This window comes from Neofelis nebulosa, chromosome 14 (assembly GCF_028018385.1).
Source record: "Neofelis nebulosa isolate mNeoNeb1 chromosome 14, mNeoNeb1.pri, whole genome shotgun sequence".
Lineage (NCBI taxonomy): Eukaryota > Metazoa > Chordata > Mammalia > Carnivora > Felidae > Neofelis > Neofelis nebulosa.
The window spans coordinates 16656012-16676872 of record NC_080795.1 but is presented as its reverse complement, the minus strand read 5'-3'; the positions used below and the strand labels follow the sequence as shown (position 1 = coordinate 16676872).

The 20861-nt window shown below is 40.4% G+C and overlaps 1 protein-coding gene across 6 annotated transcripts in view; it reads right to left on the bottom strand.

Moving 5' to 3' along the window:
* The window catches only part of TRIM55 (tripartite motif containing 55), a 44220-nt gene that overhangs the window by 14785 nt on the left and 8574 nt on the right, over positions 1-20861 (bottom strand). The window contains exons 4-10 of one of the 6 annotated variants that reach the window (XM_058699716.1): positions 20052-20147; positions 8153-8386; positions 7785-7807; positions 7557-7681; positions 6014-6282; positions 4368-4655; positions 2969-3056 (exon numbers count right to left, since the gene is read on the bottom strand). In XM_058699716.1, coding sequence (XP_058555699.1) covers positions 2969-3056; positions 4368-4655; positions 6014-6282; positions 7557-7681; positions 7785-7807; positions 8153-8386; positions 20052-20147 — 1123 coding nt within the window. The other 5 variants (XM_058699717.1, XM_058699715.1, XM_058699718.1 and 2 more) reach the window with 5 other exon arrangements.

Here is a 20861-nt window from a genome sequence, read left to right as displayed (position 1 = left end):
GGCTCACAGAGACTGCTTTCCAAGGACAGCTGACCTGCTTTCTTCCCACCTTATTATTGCCCTGCTGTCTAAGATTGACTAGGGTGGGATGTCACTTTTTCAAAATAAATTTAAAAATTAACACATGAAGTAGATCAAATGTTATTTCCCCCAAACTCTCTTTGCATTGATGGAGCGTACAGCCTAGAAAGGTGGAGACTTAGAGGGCAATTTTGTAGTTCATGCACAGGGGCTTTGCACAGTGTGACCTGTGACCTCTTTCACAGGGGTTCCTGGGAGAAATCTGATGTTAACAGGGCTCAAAGTGCATCCTGCAGAAGAATCTCTCTTCTGTGAGATTCAGTTTTTCCACAAGGCTGAACCCAAACCTTGTTGAGAAAAAAAAAATTTTTTTTTCAAGAATGAAGGCAGGGAAGACAACAGTGCTCCTCTGATCCAACAAAAAGCAAAATCCCAGTTTGCCACTGGTGGAGACTGCTGATGTCTAGTTTTTGCCATGACCGGTTTGTAACACATAATCTGCCTATATGATTAGGTGAAGAGAGAAGGTAAACAGGATAAAGTAGTGGGTGCCTGGGTGGTTCGGTGAGTTGAGCGTCCGACTTCAGCTCAGGTCGTGATCTCGAGGTTCGTGGGTTTGCGCCCTGCATCGGGCTCTGTGCTGACAGCTCAGAGCTCAGAGCCTGCTTCAGGTTCTGTGTCTCCCTCTCTCTCTGCCCCTTCCCCTCTAGTGCTCTGTCTCTCTGTCTCTCATAAATAAATAAACATTAAAATAAACAGGATAAAGTAGAGATTATATGGTATCAGAAATCACAGGCAGGAAAAGCAAGGGCAGGTTTCACTATGTGGATGGCTATGAAGAAAGCATGTGGGAACAGAACATTTGCCTTTTTTTTTTTTAATTTTTTTTAATGTTTATTTATTTTTGAGACAGAGAGAGACAGAGCATGAACAGGGGAGGGTCAGAGAGAGGGAGACACAGAATCTGAAACAGGCTCCAGGCTCTGAGCTGTCAGCACAGAGCCCGACGCGGAGCTCGAACTCACGGACCGTGAGATCATGACCTGAGCCGAAGTCAGCCGCCCAACCGACTGAGCCACCCAGGCACCCCAAACATTTGCCTTCTTAAAAGTTTGAAGGTGACTGAAGTGAGTTTACAAATCAGCAAGTGGGCCTGAAATGCTTCTGAGATTCTAAGGCAACATTATTCCCTGACATAATAAAGAAAGTTGAGACCATCAGTGAAATCAAGAACTTTTGTATTGCATCCTAAGTGTCCAGGGAATGACTAATGATAAAGTGTGAAATTCCAATAAGCTAACTTTGCATTGAACAAATACTAGTCTAGTGAGTTGGATTCTGAGGTGTTGAAAGTAAATCAGGCCGGCAAAAAATTCACAGAAGCTAGCAATATCTGATACTATGGTGAGATCTCTATCAACCTGTTCATATTCTTTGCAGTACTGAATGTCAATCACCCTACTCCACCGCTCTCCCATCTGCCTCACCCTTATCTTGCAGGCATGTGAATGTGAAGGTGCACAACATGGGCTTAGTGGATGGCAGACGAGAAGCATGACTCTCCCCCTGCAGCCTCTGAGACGCATTACAAAATGTATGGCAACAAAGCCCCAAACCTGAATTCTCAGAATGTAAACTGAACTCTTCAGACAATTATTCAGATCCACAATTATTCAGGATATTCCAATAAAATATGGAGTTTTCTCTCTCTCCATTTGCCTCACTGAGTCCATGGCCAATACTTCTACCCACTGCTCTTCACTGCAAATAATAAGCAGACTATAAAGACACTAGGAACATTCTAAGGTACAAGGTGTCTGGCTATTAGACATTGGGGGCAGATCCTACTCACACATAGTTGCAGACATGACAGGGACCCATGGAGATCCTACTGTCATTGCTGAACAGACAGCTAATGAGGCAGAAAGGAGCTATGATGGGAGCTTCCAGAAGAGTCAATGTCAACGCAGGAAAAAGTCAATGAGCCAGAAATAGCTGAGGGCTTTCAGTACCAGTCACCCTGAATTGCTTTTGAGCTACAGGCACAGGGAGCTGGGCATCAGGTCCAGCAGGGTCATTTACTCAAAAGTATGTGAGGTTTGAATCTTTAAATATTGTTAAGCTGATAATATTCAAAAGGCTATTAAAAGAGTAAGATGTCCATCCCTAAGCAAATCTTATAACAGTAATTAAGAAAATGCTTGACTTTGAGAAAGGTGTCTCAGAAATAAAGGGTGTTGGCTTTATGACTCTGGTTCTCATTTCTTGTGTCTGGTAGATGAACATTGCTCCTTCTGCTTTTTATTCATTCAGATCTGACCTGGCTGAAATCCCCTTGATGTTGCTGCACCCAGGATATCTTTCAGAGATCTCTCTCAGGAAAGACTGTAGAGGTTTCAAAGAGACTGAGAAGTCACCTGGCCCACATTCCCACCAGTGCCAAGAATTTCCTATGTATCTTTGACAGGAGTCATCCGGCTGCCTCCTGGGTGCCTCTGATGTAAGCAAATGAAATGCAGTTTCTTAATCTGTGGAAACCCTGAATATTCCTGAACAAGTCCTTTGCTGGTCCTCCCTCTACTTTAAAAGCTGTGAATCCTCATGGCATTATTGACAACTTTTGAAACTGGCCTGTCCTAATGGCCATTTTGGAGGGTCCACTTATACTGGATTACTGAATAATTGCCCACTGAGTCTCTATTCTGAGTCAGGATTTGCCCCTCCATGCAGGTTTAGATAATGGAGCAATTACCCCTCCGGAAGTCACCTTGAGATGATTACATTGTAGAGAGTTTGAAGCCATGACTATTATCTAGAACTTGGTTCAAATTTTTAGATGGCTGAACCTCAAAGTTGGGGAGAAATTTATCTCTGAGCCTATAGAGTAGGGACATTATGGAAGAAACTATATGAGATGTTAGTTAAGGGAAAAGAAAATATTTCCTACCCATTAAAGTAAAAATCAAGCACTGAATCTGACGCCAGATGTAGTGAAGTATAAGAAAAGCCAAAAGTGCTAGGCAGATTGCTAACTCCTGTGAGAAAACAAGAAGAAAGCTTCACTGATATTATCACAAATAATATTTTTCAACATCATTTAGATGGATTTTGCATTTGGTTTGGAGCCCTATGCTCCAATATGCTCCTATTATGGGGTATTTCACACAGTTTTCAGAAAACAGCTCTTCCTGACTCAACTTCCACTAAATAGATAAGAAAGTTAATTAACTTTCTAGAAATAAAATTCCCATAAATTTTCTAGAAAACATTATACTCCATTTTTTAACCTAAAAACTACCTCAAGATGTTTCCTCATACCAATTATTTTTTGTCATTTTTCATTTGTGAAAATAAATATATGACACAAAAGCATGTTACTTTTAGTTTTCCAAACATAATTTCCTTTTATTATCTCATGAAATTAAGGTTTACTTGAGCAGATAGTCAAGACAATGAGTAATTTTCTGATTTTTGAAAAATGCTGTTTGTTGTTCATAATCACCTGATGACCCAGGAGCATGGAAACAGAGTATTTCTTTCACATCCCTTGTCTGAGCAACACTCACATCCACACATCATTTAAGAATGTTCATGGGTATGGAGCAACCATGAGCATGCTTCCTTGTAAAGAAATTGTAGAATATTTCTTCTGTGGAATCTTTGAGCCATGCAAACATTAGGAGTTTCTTAACTCCTTATAGGAAAAAGACATGGCCTTCAAAGTATATTACATTTAAAAAAAAAGTATTAAGTGACCCTTAAAACCCCAAAAGTAGGAAAACCTGTGCTTTTCTGCTCCTAGCAGCACATGTTTAGGAAGCACTGGTTTAATCAAGCAAGACTATCTTTGTCTAGCCATAGCCAATGCACTCCCAGAATCCATGAATTAACCAGAGGTTATTTTCCAGAGCAGACTTAGAACTCAGTTCAAACGTGCTCCTTCAGGGTTGCTGGGAATGACACAAAAGCAGGTGATTAGTGTTTAGAAGCCCAAGGAGGACACAAAAGGCTGAGCAAGGGCAAGTGGCCTTTGAGAAGGGGAACCAGTCACTGCAGACAAAGCAGCTTTAAACTGCATGCTTAAGGGCCAGGCTTGTGTGGACCACCTCCCTGGGGAACCAGGTGTGAGGTCACCACATATGGGTAGAGTGAAGTCAATTTTTTTTTTCTGTTTTGTTTTACAAGGCTTAAAAACAAGCCAAAATTGGGGAATGAGTTGTTTCTGTGTTTTTCCCAAGGCCATGGTTTCTTTCTGCCCCTTTGGAGGCCCTTCTTTCTTGCTGTGATTCCAGCACGACGCTAGATGGCAGGGGGAAGCATTCAGACACAAGAGCATCAACACTAACCTGAGAAGTAGCTGCTGGTGAACTAGTTTCCTTACCACTCACTGCTGCCCTCTCACTGGCTGCAGCTTCTGCCACTTCTGCCTTCTGCACATTCGAATCCTCAGAACCAGGAGGCCCTATGTGTCCCAGACCTTCGCTCCCTGGGGTGGAAGGTGGATTGGTGGTGGCTTTCCGGGTTTGGCCTTTATACCAACTAGGGTAAAACAAGGGATCCGCAGTGTCCGTTGCTGCAGGGACTGGAGTTTCAGACTCTGTGGTCTGCTGAGAGCCAGTGGGCACAACCTCCCCCTTAATCAGGACAGATAAATTCAAAAGTAAAAAAAAAAAAAAATAAGAAGAAGAAGAAGAAAATGCAGTTGATTTTAGTTCCCTTTGGGTTTGAAAACTGTGAGCTCTCTGTGCAGTGTCTGATTTAGCGCATGTTTTAGTTCATCCCACCCTCTGCAAGTGCTAAGGGAAGGAAAGATGATAGCACTCCTCTCTCTGGGCACCTGCATGTGCCTTCTCTTTTCTGGGCTTGTCCTTCCCTAGATGGCAGCCTGGGCAGACAGACAGTGGATGACTAAAATGAAGGTTGCTTATAAAATATCAGATATAGGAGAAAGGTCAAATTATTGGCCACAATTAATTTTTTGACATTCTTGGTGGGCTCCCCAAACCTCTTTCCTAAAATCCCAAATTGGTCTTATTGATCAAATCCAAGTCTTGTTAAGTTACCACACCTCTTTCAAATTCAGTGCAATTTGATTTCAAGATTCTAGGAACCATTAACAGTATTTCAGCCTGGTTTCCTATGGAGACAGAGCATAGAATATAATTCTATAATTCAGAATTTCCCCTCTGAGGTTTTGTTTCTATAGATAATCTCAATCCATTTTGAAAGCAGGTGCAAAACCAGGATTCCTTTTTGATGAATCTACATTGTCCACAAACTCCATAGGTTGAGACCTCTCTGCTGAAGGTGCCATGAAGTCAACACAAAGACTTGAAAACTGGACAGTGACATCTTAGAAGCTAAGAGTCAGCCAATCAGATACAGAATTTGGGATGAGTTATCTCCTAAGAAAATTTTAAAACAATTCTATTAACACATAATCTCATCAAATGACAGATACATAGAAAACTAGATGGCATTTGTTTGCCCACCTAATGAAAGATATGGTTATATTTCAGGGTAGGTGATAGGGACATAAACTAACATGGCTTCTCTGTTTACTTCCTTTTTTATCTACAGAAAATTCAAAGTTCTGAAGGGACATTCATTTTTATTTCTCACCTTAGATTATTTATTACCCTGTACTCCATCTCTGTATCCAGGGCAGACCCAATCTGCGTGACATGGCTGTGAAGTAACATGTTATACACATACCCCTCCCCCATGCACACACAATTTCCAAAGATTGCCTCAGATTCTAGTGGGAAAATCGTGTTAAACTAGGTCTCGCCAACCAGTTATAATAACACCAAACCTGTTGAATCATCTAGAGGACTTTTCTCCCTGACACTGCCTGTGCTGAATTCTTTGGTCTTCCAGATACAAATGTCTGGCCTTGTAGGACCTTTCTCTTAAGGCAGAATAAATTGTTTAGCCTATTCAGCAAGGACACACCTGTGAATCCTGTAGGAAGGCATTTGTGAACAATTACCTGTGTCCCTGGGGCATCTGTGGCAGGTGGGAGGGCCGGAGGTGGCTCCTGGGAGGAAACTGGAAGCGCCCCTGGGGCAGCCTGGAGCTCTGAGGCCAGCTGAGAGGGCTCCGAGGCTTTCTCTGGACTTTCATCCTCTCCTGATGACTCTGTTCGAACATTTTCTACCTCTTCCACTTCTACTTGCTCTCTTTCTTCTTCTCCTTCTTCTCCTTCTCCTCCTCCTTCTTCTTCTCCTTCTTCTTCTTCTTCTTCTTCATCTTCATCTTCTGGTAAGGTAACGTGTTTTTAAAATCATTATAACTACCACTGCAGCTATGATATCAATTAATGGCCAGTACTTCCAGCCCAGATTAAGGTCAGGGCTAGGGAAATCTTCTCCATCAGATACTGGACTGTGGCCCAAGTATGTCATGCTGGGGTTTGTGCTTCTAGTTAAATGTGGGCAGGAGAAATGTGATGATGGGCCCAATCATCACCATCCTCCTTGTTTCCCTCTCCAGTACAAAGTGCGTCTTCAGTACCACTGTGCAGAGCCTGGTCACATTTATATCATGCTCTGTCACATCTGCAAGCTCCTGGAGGACTGGGATTATCACTAATGTATCTCTGCCAAATTAAATGGAAATGCAACTCTCTTCCCTATCTCAGAACACATACATTACCCTTGCCGTCTTTTACTTCCTTACCCCCTCTGTTCAGTGAATGCTGACTTTTGCCACAGTTTATGCCATGAGTCTTTCCCTAACACATTGATCTTAATATTCCCTCAGGCAATATTAAGGAGAGACAATATTAAGTAGTTATTTTAGGAAGATTCATCTTGAAGATTTGCTTCTAAAGTTACATCTGTACACACTAATACAGCTTCATGGCATTATTAGAGGTCTAGCCAAGGAGTCTTGTGACCTAGATAGGCTAGGATGAATCAAGACAATCAAAGTTTTGATCAGCTCCAAGGTTATTTTCCTCTTTTTAATTACTTCATGAGGACAAATTTCCAGGAGGGTTTCTGGACCACATGGTAGGGGTGCATTTATAACTCATGAAATATAGCTGGTCACATAGAGCCAGTTTTATTTCCAGATGTTTTTTTATTCTATGACTCATTACTATTCTCACCCTCTGATGTTTGATTAAGTGGATGTGCTACAATATCTATCCAAATGTCATCTACATTTTGTTTTTATCTCATCCTTAACCTTGCACTTCATGACACTTCACATCATTGTAGTCAATACCTTGTGTAGGGTTGATGTTGAGACATCATCATCACCATCAATTATTAAGTATTTGACTACCCAGAGTCAAATGCCCAGTAATGGCATTATAATAGGCACTGTGATGTGCAAAGCCAAATAAACACTGTCAACCAACTCTATGAATCTGTAATGAAATGGAGTTTCACATTGGATTATGATCCTTGTGTAATTGTCGACATCCATTCTGGAGGTGATTCTGAATCCCCCTTCTCTCCTGCTGAATCCATCTGCAGCTTTCACACACCTGCAACTTTGGCCAAATGGTCACAATAATAACAAACCTCTGTAAAAATCAATTTCGCGTATTATTTTTTCTTCTCTATTGAGGTTGACTGTGAAGTGGTTCATGTTCTCATAACCATGTTCTATTTTCTCCATCTGAAATGCCTTCGATGCCTCAGAAATTCTGCAACAAAGACAAGTTGCCACTTTTTGTCACCGTTTAACATTTGACAGCCTTGGGTAAAAATGAAAAGTATGCATTTTTCCATAAAATGAAAATTACTTACTTTTGTAACAGGGTTTTGGCATTCTGTGAAAGCAAACAAAAGACAGACCTACTTAAATTCTTTTCATCAAAGACTTTATTCTTTCCCCCGCTGACTCTGAAAATCTCAGAGCTTAGTTTCTAAATGCCATGAATAACTGCTGTTTTATACCGGAACCCTCTTATATTTAAGCGATGTCATGGTCCCTTAAATATATGCTTATGAAATTGTTTAAACAGATGGAGACATGAACACATAATGAGCTTATAGTTTAGTTGGTAAAATAAATCAAAATGCTGTGTGCATAAAATAACAAAAATATGATGACAACTACTTCTCCAGCACCCACCTTCTTGGTTAGTTCCATCAGGTACTGAAAGAATACTTACCTGCAGAAACACTGCCATTTCTGGCTCATCCATGAACTGGATTCCTGATTCAACCAACTTTGACACATTTTCCAAGTGATCAGAATACTTTTTGATCAGAGCACGGACACGTTCCAGTTTCTCCTCTTGGGTTCGGGTAATGACTTGGGTCATTTCATTCTTCCTTTCCTCCAGGATACCATACAGGTAATCAAACTTCTCACAAAGTTCCTGTTTCTGTTTTTTGCAGCATTCCTGTTAGTTGAAGTTAGCTCATGTTAGAAAGTGTTTAAAAGAGTGCCTATTTGGAGAAATCACCTTGGGGTGCCTTAGTGGCTCAGTCAGTTAAGCAACTGCCTCTTGATTTTGGCTCAGGTCATGATCTCATGGTTCATGAGTTCGAGCCCTTTTGTTGGGCTCTGTGCTGATAGCACGGAGCCTGCTTGGGATTCTCTCTCCCCCTTTTTCTCTGCCCACCCTTCTCTCTCTCAAAAATAAATAAATATTTTTTAAAAATCACCTGGATACTTTGGGAGATAAATTTACTTATACAGTATATTTTTTCTTTTCCTTGAAGTTGTCCTTTGGGTATAGATTCCCATTGTGCTGATGTTTTGAAAATCTCACTTTGATACTCAGACAATCTAAAATCAACCAAATTGACTAAATGGACCAATGAATTTTCAATATGTTCTATGTAAATGGGGAATTTCATAGAAATTAAAACAGTTTTTTTAATATATATATATATATTGGTTATATAGCTTAAGGCTTATATTTTGCTTTAGAGTGAGTGTGTGTATATGTATGTGTATAAGGGAAAAGCTATGGTACTTCCTGATTTGTACCCTTCAATCTCTCTCTGCTCCACTTATACTGCTGCTGTTCTAGTTTCAATCTTCCCTTGGAGGTTCGGAAGCTTCCCACCAGCCTCTGCATCTGGAATTCCCTCCTTGAAGCAAACTCATACACTACAAACAAATTCATTTTCCTGGAGTACATTTGTCTGGGGAATAGTGTTTTTCTCTGACTAATCATTGTCCAGAGAATAATATTTAAACTTCATAACTGGCTTTCCAGCTTCTCCATGACCTGGTTCCAACTTTCCTTCATAACATTGCACTGTTCTCCATCACATACCCTGTGTCCAGCAAAAACGAACCACTTACTTTCTTTGCTCACCATCATCCCTCTGTATAGAATGTTCTTTCCCAATTCATAGTTGCAAACTCTAAGTAATCTTAAAGACATGGTTGAAATACCACTTCTTCCATAAAACTGTCTTTGATCTCAATGACTGAATGCCATCTTTTAATTCTTCTGAAATCCCATAATAGTTACCACTTATGCCATACACCTGTATTCACCTGGTCCTCTATTTATCCAGTACTGTCTAAGACAGAGAAATATGGGTTCTGGTCTTTGATTCCTGGAGAGAAAGGCTGTATGGGAATTCAAACTTGTGCATTTGCATTGTGTGCCGGAAGAACCTCCAGTACCATCTAGCTCCCTTCTCTCTGAGTCCATGTTTAAAACATCATTAACTTTCCAGATGCCCTGGTCATTGTCCTTTTGCTTTTTCAAGTTCCAGTAAGCTTGTTATGTATACATGCCAGTATCATTGGACCTGACCATCTCTGTGTCCAGGAACTTTATAGCTAACAGCAAGTTTTGAGACCTGATGATCCAACATAGCTTTCCTGTCTGGTGGGGGCTTCTTGGGAATGCAGCCAATTGATTTGACATCTCTGAACTTTGTGTAACCCTTATTACATGTTCTTTCATTTTAGTAAACACGGTCTCTTAGATGTCAAGTATCACTTTCTTCTTTCACATGAGTTTCTTAAATATCTGAAGTATAGTCTCTTGAAGGATAGAATCTAAGTCTCTCTGGGACACATACCACTTCGGACAATAGATGTTCAGTATATATTGTTGAACAGGTTTTTTAAAACTGTGTTTTTAAAAATGTGTTTCATTTCTCCACAATTTTTCTACTATTCTCAGAGTAAGGGAAAAAAAAGGATAACCTAAAGCAAATTGTTGATTATGAAGATATTCCACAAATTAACAAGAAATAACACCCCTCACTCCACTGCCTCCTTTGGAACACAATTCTCATCACATTTTCTGACCAATAATAAAGCATGATGGAGATCCAATGATTCTAACCACTTTAATAGTAATTACTGGTTAATGCTATCATCCCGCATCCATTCATTCATTTAGCAATCGGTTCTTAAGCATGTCATTTGTGTCAAGCACTATGCAAGGTTCTGGGGACCCAACAATGAACTAAAGCATAATTCCTGTTCTTAAGGAGCTCAGGTTCACTGAATGAGAAAGACTATGGGCCAATAATACAATAATAACCTAGTATGCTGAATAATTTAAATATCTTAGAGTTTTATACGAGGTTTTATAGAAGTATGTGGATGGGGGCCATTCAAAGGGAGCTGGGGTGGGTGGGTGGCTCAGGAAAATCTTCCTAGTGGAAGTAATGCCTGACTAAAGGAAGAGCAGGAACAGAGGAGGTTGGAGGAGGGGATGAAAATCCATGGAGCGCCTTGGCAGTTGTCAAAGTAATAGTACTAGGGTCCATACAGCATGTCCAGACATGGAAATTGCTGGGCTTGCCAAATTTGCGTCTATTTCCAGCCCTTTAGCATGAGATCTGGACTATTACGAGGCCTCAGAACTGAAGCCAATTAGTAGCTTCCCAATCAAACTTTCTTTCACTGGACTGCTTTCTGTTCTAAGCTTACAGGCAACCTTGAGCCCACTGCATTCCTGAAATATGTCTCTTTGACATTCAGAAGCTCTACTGTTTACTGCAAACATATGATGGTTTCTAGCTTATGAATTGTGCACTTGAAACATATATACTGAGTATTAAGATGTGATACTGGTACAATGTCTTTGTTTCTCAAACGTTTTCTTCTAAGCCAAATTATTTATGAGACTGATGTCATGTGTCATGGCTAGTGTTTGATTTAGTGGTTTAAGTGAAATAGCCACTTTATTAATACATTATTTTCAATTCCAAGTATTATTTTATTTACATTCTGGTTTTCTATTGATTTGTACTATATTGAATCTATCATTTTAATAGCATCTATTATTTACTTATTTACAGTATAGGAAATTCTATCCTATGCATGGCATATGCTTGATTATTATTATTATTATTATTATTATTATATGACTACATACTGTATAAAGCACTTATAATATTACATGACATATTATAGGTACTATATCAGTGCTTATTAAATTTAGATCCAATTTTCCTTGATTTGAGGGAGGGGTCAACTTGGCAGAGAAGTAGGGGGATCCATACTTCCCAGGTTTCTCAAACAAAGAAGTGCTGAAGCCAATTTTCCTTGATTTGAATTATTTAATTGTGGAACTTTGAAGCTGCATGGAATATCAGAAGTAACCTGCTCCAAACCAATCATTTCACTCATGTGGAAACTGAAACCCAGCAGAGTTAAATCACTTTCTCAAGGCATTCTGCCATTTATTGTTAGTTCCTGGCCTATAGCCAAAGACTTTGAACTCCTGGGTCATTGTTACTCCTACCACACCTTGCTGTGAAATACTTGAAAGTAACTTGAAAAAAATTTTATGTGAAGTACTGTGAACTGAATATATGTCTTTTAACAAATCTACTCTGTAGTAAGTAGGTTTTTAAAGATGAGAAAACTCCAATTGTTTCAGAATTATATTCATTAGTTCATTCTTTCAGCAAAATTCACTAATTACTATGTACCAGGCATTAGAAGATCTGAAAACCTGCCGTAGTTTTCCAGTGTTCATAAGAAGGGTAGAAAAATTATTATATTTTCTAATCTCTAATTAAAAAAAAACCTTAACTTCTTTTTTTTCTTTATTAATGTGCCTTTAGTATAATTCTGTGCAAAATATGCTAAGAGTCAGACAAATCGGTTTCTGAAATAGAGAAAGTATGCTTCTTTCTTGGAATTATGAAACTAGTACTTACAGACTTTTAGAAATGAACTTGAGATGTTCAGGTTAACCTAATGTCAGATTGAAATGAGAAATAATTCCCTGAAATTAAAATTCTTCTTTTTTTTTTTATTCTCTCTGAGGTAGAAGCAATACATGAAGACTAAGGTGGGCACCCTTCCATCTTTCTGGACTACAAGACCTTCAAAATGCTGTGAAGGTCAGTTAACAACAAACGCCTCAGCTTATCAACTCCCCCCTCCGAGGTAATTAGGGAACAAGTATATGCTATGAAAGAAAAATATGCTCTTAGAGGCCAGCTCACTAGTGAGTGATTACTCTGAATTTCAGTACCTACTGTGCCTTTGTAAATGTGGACCTGAAATGCTTTCAACAGTGACTTTCCAGTAACCTGAAAAATGGAATGGGAAAAACGTGGACTTCTGCATTATCAAAATGTCTGCAGGTAGCACACTTTAAAGGATGACTGTTACCTGCAAAAGCGTGATAGCAACCGTCTTTATCTCCTCTCCACAAAAACTTCCTCACCTCAAAGATTTCTTTTTGCTTTTAACGTTCTATTTTACTTATTTCAGTAAAAAGGCTGGGTTAAAAAAAAGTCTTCAGTAAAAATTCTTGGCTCTGTACCTTCTCCCTCCCCCAACGTCTCTGGATAGTAATTGAATCAAGATACATACTTTTTAAACTTTCAAGTTTATGTTTTCAAATATTCTCCATTTTATTCCTTTTGATATCTGTGGTTCCTATGTCCTGTGTGTGTGTGTGTGTGTGTGTGTGTACACATGCACATGTGCATGCATGCATACCTGGGTGAGTGTGTTTAGCAACGGAAGTAACTTCCATCATGAATGCCCTAGGCATTGGCCTCCAAGCATATTCTAATGCATAGCCTCCAGCTGCAACATGGCCTACCTGCTGGGTCTGCCAGGACAGTTATATGTATTGGCTTCTTAGAAGAACAAAATAAAAGTTGTCCGTGATCCTTGAATGAAAATAAAATCCATCCCATCTCTAAGGTGAACCCAGTATGGATGCAATATACCAAAAAGGGGTGATTTTATAAAGGGAAAACTATGCTGCCCATATTAAAAAGGCAAAATGATGACAGGTAGAATATCTGTTTCTAACCAATGTCATAATATTTGGCTAAAAAGAAAAAAATCAAGTAATCATTTGGCCATTTCCTTCGAAGTGAGTAGGTAATCTTTAATATTCATCTAAAGCCCATTGTTTAGCTGTTGCTTTCATAGAAATGTTAAAACTGACAAGTTCTAATTTTTAGCCTGCTTTATATTTTAATGGTAATAAGATATAAGATATGCAGTTGCAAAAAGGAGCTTTCCATGGAAAAAAATCAACAATAGACAATCTTATACTAAAGAGTAGATAGTTAGACAAGCAAAGTACCATCATCCTGTTGTTTTTAATGGCTAGATTTTCAGTGGCTCACCTTCTCCCCAAGCACTTATTACTCTGTGAGATGATCTTGTTATTTATTTGTTTTATTGTCTAACTCCTGTACTAGAATAAAACCTTCCTGAGAGCAGGAACCTTTTCTGTTTAGTTCATCACTATTTTCCAGTATTATGTGTGCAGAATATGGTGTATAATGCACACCTGAGAAATATGATCTGAATGACTGAGTGAATGAATGAAATATGATTTGTATCTAGGGATATTCAGTCCTCAAAAGTTTCTATGTTCCCAGAAAATAGATATTTAAGTAGATACTCCAAGACTGTGCTTCGTTTAGTGCTCAAAAGAAAACTGTGCAACCTTAGGGAAGCCATTTAATCTCAGGATGATTTTCTTCAACGTTTTTTATTTATTTTTGGGACAGAGAGAGACAGAGCATGAACGGGGGAGGGGCAGAGAGAGAGGGAGACACAGAATCAGAAACAGGCTCCAGGCTCCGAGCCATCGGCCCAGAGCCTGACGCGGGGCTCGAACTCACGGACCGCGAGATCGTGACCTGGCTGAAGTCGGACGCTTAACCGACTGCGCCACCCAGGCGCCCCGTCAGGATGATTTTCTTATCTGTACAATAAGGGTTGGGATTGGATGATTGCCAAGGTCCCTTTTGACTACAGTTCCAAGACTCTATGACTTCAGATAAATGTGGGGATATTTCAGTGTCTTAAGGCTCTAAAATGCCTCTTCCTATTCCTGGCAAGTTTCAGAGTGGTTATCTACAGTATTAAGACATAAATTATATGTCCGGACCCTGCAATGTCAGTCCCAGCTTGGGAATGTGCCAGGGCTATGACAGGAAAACCTAAGACAATTGTAACCGCTGCTCTTACCATGTAAGGAACATGCCTCTGTGACCAAAATAGAGCTGAAGATAAGCTCCTAGCCCACCATTTGTCACTGAGCAACTGTGGCTCTACCCAGCCCATTCACATACGCACTGCATACCTCCAGAACTCATCCACACACTCTCGTTTGGGGCTGCAGCTCTGGGTCTGGAAGTGCTCAGTCAGCTACATTTGAAATGCAGTACTTTAGAATTCCCTTCATTAAGCCAAATAGGGTTTCCTTTCCCCACCACCCCCAAAAGAAGGGGGGGGGAGCAGATTAATATTACTAAAGAGAGAACTGTATTAAAGTAGAAAGATTCTCCTAAGGAAATCAGTCAACATTTACTGGTAAAGCCCCAATTTCTAGCACTTGGGAGAAGTTCCATGAGTGCAGACTAGGATGAGTCTGGGTCTCCAGACCCAGACCCAAAGGTGGGTCTCCACCGGGCTATACAAGAAAAGAGGCAGATAAATGAGGATAACGTGTTCCTTCCAGGCACATGAACTGGAGTTCAGCTCCTCTCCCATCAGCGGGGTCCCCTTGTGCAGTGCTCAGCAGAGCAACTCTACCCAGCAGCCATGGGTCTCCAGACTCCCAAACTCATGCTGTTTTCTACCATATCACGTTGCCACCCACTTCATGTTAGAAGAACAATTATGTTCTAATCAATGGATCTCTAAAACTTACTCCTGGGGTTCTTCTCCAGGTCATTTAAAAGCTCCTTGAGCAAACTCTCTAAAGCAGAGAGCCCAGTGAGCCATACTGACTTGGGTCCTCTGGTTCAGTGAAAGCCACAAGCCCATGGCAAGCTGAGAAGTTGTTTAATTTGCTCCCATACGTACTAGAGAGTCAACTCGTCTCCCAGAAGAGCCTCATCCTCCCTTGGTTGCCAGTATTTTGCCTCTTAGATAAATAATAGGGCTAATATCTCCTGCCATTCATGTTCAGTTTTTCCATCTGAAGGGGGTTGCTTAGCTCTGCATCATAATTACTCAGGACCCTGAAGGTCTTACTCTGATACTGCTTAAAAGATGCTCCAGATGCTCCAGTGGTTCAAATGATTATTAGCATTGTTACAATAAGTGTGGTCTTTCCAAGCTGACTATGAGAATAATATGAGGTAACACTTATCAAGCCCCTGGCATGTGCCTCTTACCCCAATTTAGTCATCTCAATAATGCTGTGAAGAATGCAGTATTAACCCCAGTGTACCAGTGAGGAAGTTGAGGGACAAAGGACTTAAAGTAACTTCCCAAGGTCATATAGTTAAATGACAGCTAAAAGTCTAACTCTGAAACCTGTTCTTTTAAGCATATGTTCTATTGCCTTTGAAATGTTGCCTTAAAAATTCTGGAATGCTTATTAAAGTGATTCTTACAATATTTATACGTCATATTTGTAACTTCATGGACAGTGTCCTAAAAGCTATTTGGGTAAAATTATTGTTTTGGAAATACAATAGGTTTGTTGTCATTGAAGAATCATTGGCGGATCTTATTAAAGTCCTCATTTTTCAGATAATGGAAATGCTCAAGATCAAATAGTTATTATTCAACTTGTAGCTGTTTCCTTTAGACATGCATCCATACAAAACAGGATTATTTCTAGGCCTGCTTGTCTGTCAGCCTCAGGAGGACCGGAATTAATAGCCTACTCTCTTGGGTATCTAGTGACATAGGATAAATGCCCTTTGTAAAGACTATAAGACGGAGACAGAGGTTATGATTTTTAGCAATGAGGAAGGAAAGCCAAGCACAGTATTCTGGAAACAGAGAGCTCCCAAGGCAGTGCACTTGTCCACTCCAACCAGCAGCCCTCTTTCTGAGTCCTAGCCTATCCCAGAACATTTCCTGGGCTGGAAAGGCAAGTATAGCTCCAGACCATGCTGGGCTTATATAGAACAGCCTAGAAGGCCCTCCAACCTGCAGTCGAGAGCTCTGGGAACATCTCAGCTTGTGCGACATTCAGCTAGGAGTACTAAAAAGGCTGAAGGCTCCTTCACCCACTGTCAGATCCACAGCAAAGAGAAAAAAAATGCCACTCCTCCTTTTGACACAGTTCAGATTGCCCTTTCATGACTACAGCCCTTTTCAAAGCCACTCTCATAATCATTGTAAACTCATATCAATTGCATACATTATTTAAAAAAATTTTTTTAATGTTTATTTATTTGTTTTGAGAGAGAGAGAGAGAGAGCAGGGGAGGGGCAGAGAGTGAGAATCCCAAGCAGGCTCTGCAAAGTCAGCACTGAGCCGGATGCGGGGCTCCTTCCCACAAACTGGGAGATCATGACCTGAGACAAAATCAAGAGTTGGACACTTAACTGACTGAACCACTCAAGTGCCCCTTTTAATTTTAATTTTTAAAATGTTACTTATTTTGAGAGTGAGCGAGCACACATGCACGAACTGGGGAGCAGCAGAGAGAGAGGGAGAAAGGGAAAGCATACGTTATTTTTAAATGATAACAAGGAGTCCACAGTGTGATTTAGCCTAAGCTCGGCAGCTCTCCAGGGCTGATCCTAGGCCAGGTGCCTGACCAGACCAGCTCTGCAAGACATTACATGATCAAGGACAAAATTAGACATGTACAAGGGATGGGCACTCCTACCAAAGGGCAGGTGTCTGGGCCCCATGTGGGAAGAGGCAAGGTAATTGGGGAAGGATAGTGCCCACTCAGGGACTACTCCATTTCCCATCCCTAAGGGGTTCTTCACCAATCAGAAGAGCGACTTCTTTAAACAACAGCTCCCCACCCCCTGGCCAGGAGCCACCAATGGCTTCCCAGAAAATGTTTCCAGGCAGGTGGTGAGCAAAGTCAGGAAGGAAAACAACTACCCCAGCGAGAATGGGAGACACAGGAGCTCTGCTCTGTGACCCTGAACTCTGGTACAGAATTCACCTGCTCTGCAAGGTAGGATCATTTCACTCTAAGCCAAGAACCTCGTGTGCTTCACTACCTGCAGCTTTGCAGGCTAGTGCTCACAAAGTGAGCCTCTGGTGTTTTGCCCAGGCTCTGTGGGAGAGCACTTTAGTGATTACAGGTGCACCATGTGGCCATTTGTGGCAGTGTCTCTGTCCTCTGTCCTCTTCAAATGGAGGATATTTGCATCAAATAGGGATCATAAAATCAGAGACCTCCATGAGGCTCTGAGCCAATACCTACATCTGCAGATGAGCCACCTAAACTGATCGGAAAGAACTGTGCTTTTCTGAGCAACATTCATTCTGTATTTATTTTACTGATTATTAAAAAAATGTCCAGGTCTCTTTACAAAAATGCGAAATATAGGAATATATAAGGAAGACAGTAGTCCCACTGTTCATTACTCCTAACCTTTTGGTTTCTGGAGTTTTTCCCCATATAAATATATAGGGGTTATTTATGAATATATACATTCTATACTGTTTTATTTCCTTAAAGTAAAATCTCAGAAGTGAAATAAATAGGTAAAAGGGATGGACACTTTTAAGACTCCTGCCAATTTACAGCTTCATCTGAAAGCCCCACAGGGAACAATTACATTTGTCTAGTAGCCTGTGAAAGTACTTATAAAAGTGTGTCATGTTTGATGAATACTTTTATCAGTAATAATAGGAGTAATAATCCTAAACCTCACTGCCTGGAAGTTCCTCCTGATATCTGCACTAAATCCCTTCTCCTGACTTAATTTCAAACCTGTTCCTGCTTGTCTTGTTCACAGTGACAGAAAAAACAGCTGCTCCCTATTGTGCCCCTGACCGGCCTCCAGGAAGAAAACCAGTTGTCAAATCTCTCCCCGCCCTCTCAGTGTCCCCCGATGCTGGCTACAGGGAGCCCGGTTTGTTTGCATTTCTTTGCTCAAGGCCAAATGTGACCCCCAGAGCTTTTCTCCTGTATGTGTTCTGCAGCCTTGGTGTCCCAGACAGAGATCTCTGATGAAGGCTTGACCAGAGATGAGTATAGAGATTACCTCACTTACCCACAAGCAACCCACTCCTATTTATACACCCAAGACTCAACATGGCACCACACTGGAGTGCTGATTCATGGTTTACATATTAAGTTGTATTTGGCCTTTACTGTAAATAAGTAAAAAGATAAGAGTTTATATTGTCCATTTTGTAATCTCTTTGGGCTCTTCACCAAAAGAAAACTTCCCTTCTGTAAATGGATTTCAGATTTATCATGATCTTTACAGGAATATAGATATGGAGAAGAAAGGACATTGATTTTAATGGTGTAGAAATCTAAAACGAGATGGTTATGGCCAATGTCTTGAAGTGATTATCCAGGAACCAGCCTTTGGCTTCTGATAGAATTTGCCTTTCTAATGATAAAATAATGAAAACAGGGTATTTATCAGGCACTCACCATATACTAGGCACTGTGCTAAGCATTTTGCTTATGCTTAATTTTTCACAGTAACTCTGTAAGGTGGGTACTATGCCCCATTTTTACAGAGGAGAAAAATGAAGGATTGAATGTACATGAGAAGGGATCTTTAAAACATAATACATAATTTAAAAAAAGCAGAACGAGAAATATAGCACATTACCATTTATAAAAGTAAAAGACGTGCATATAAAATAATCAACATTTTATAAGAGTATAAGTGAACGGGAACACCAAACATGTTAGAGTGGTTATGTACAGAGAAGAGAACAGGACTGGGATATGGAGATAAAAAGAAATAAGTAGATAAGAGGGGCCTTGCCTACAGCAATACAGACAATATGCTACAGACTGAGCAGTACAATGCCTCAACACTGCATCTGAGGTCCAACTACAAAAACCAACAACCCCAAAACTTAAAGCAGGGAGTAATAAATGGCTCCAGGTTACAGATCCAGAGACCTGCGCTCAACCCAGCTGTCTTGCACCTGCCCTCTGTGCAGCCTGGCTTAACTAGTCTGTGAATCTTCAGTTCTTGAAAAGGTATCTGCCACATAGCTAAATCTCTTTAGGCTTCAGCTTTTTGCCTTCAGCAATTACACAGTTTATACTTGATCTTGAGGAAAGGTGGATTCACAGTATTTCTTATATGCCAAGCTTCAGTGTGAGCTAAACAGCCAGCCATTTATGCATTTGTTCACCAAGTTTGTATCAAGTGTTTATTATGTTCCAGGCACTGGGCCAGGCAGAGGGCAGATATGAATGAGCCAGAGCTCTGGTCTCAATGAAATCCATGACTAAATCATTCTGTAACCACAGATACATCTTCCTCCTTCTGCTATCCCCTTTGTGGCCCTGCTGTCAGAATGCAGATATGCAGCTCAAACCTGCACATGATTTTCCAAAGCACTAACTAGTACTCCTTAAGACATTTGGATTTCCACAAAGAAATAGTACTATAATGGTGGATAACACTTATTTTCATTACTGGGAATTGATTTTTCTTCTAACTAATCTTTTAAAATGGATTGACCAACAAAAAACAGCAAATGTAACAACCACCCCAGTAGATGTGGTAAAATCTGCCTTGTTGACTCACATGGTAACTTCTCTTCCTGAGCCAGGAGGAGAATGTTTTAGAGACATATGAGGAAGGCGGTCATTCTATAAGGAAAGATTGTGTGGCACTGAGGCAGCCACAACCCCCCCAGGAGTTCAGGCTTGGTGTATATTCAGCTGGAGTTGTTTGACTTACCTCAATAGTTTTACAGGTGTCCTCCAGCTGGCTGATTATTCCCTGGACTCGATCATTGCTTCCCACAAGGACAGCAATGCCATCACTGAGCTCAGACTAATGAAGAGAAAGGAGGTATGCAAAGTTTTAGGAGTTTTCTAGTCAGCCCTGATTGTAGATAAATTGTAGTATTATCCTCATGGATTCCTAATCCAGCGTCCACTGAACCCCATAGGAGTAACAGGCTTATAAGGCCTGTGAACCTCCTGGTCTTGTAATAAAATTCTGTCTAGATGTGTATATGAATGTATTTGTCTGGGAAGAAGTTTCATAGTTTTCACCAAATTCTTAACGGAGACTGAGATCTGACCTTGCTAATAACATCATAAACACTGAATTATAGATTATAGGGAATAGCATATTCAAGCTAAGTAATTATAAATATTGTTTATAAATTCAGTGGAGTCCAATATGTGACTTCAGAGACCCGAAATGAATTGTTTTCCTAGTGTAGCTCAGGATCCATTTTACTAGGGAAATGAGAATAGTAAATATTCATTTATTCACTGACTCAACTAACACGCACCTTCTATGTGCTAGGGGTGCAAATACATACGTACTAGACTAAGTTATTACAAACTTGAAACTCTAGCATTTGACTGGTTCTAGGGGAGGGTTTTCAACTTGAAAATCCTCTCCGCTTTCCAAGACTGGCTATCAGGGAGCACTGAATGGGGACTTTGGAGACCCACCTGCTTGATCCAACTCTGCCTTTAACTTGTTTATGATGTTGGCCAAACATGTAATCAATGTGGACCCTAAATTTCTTGG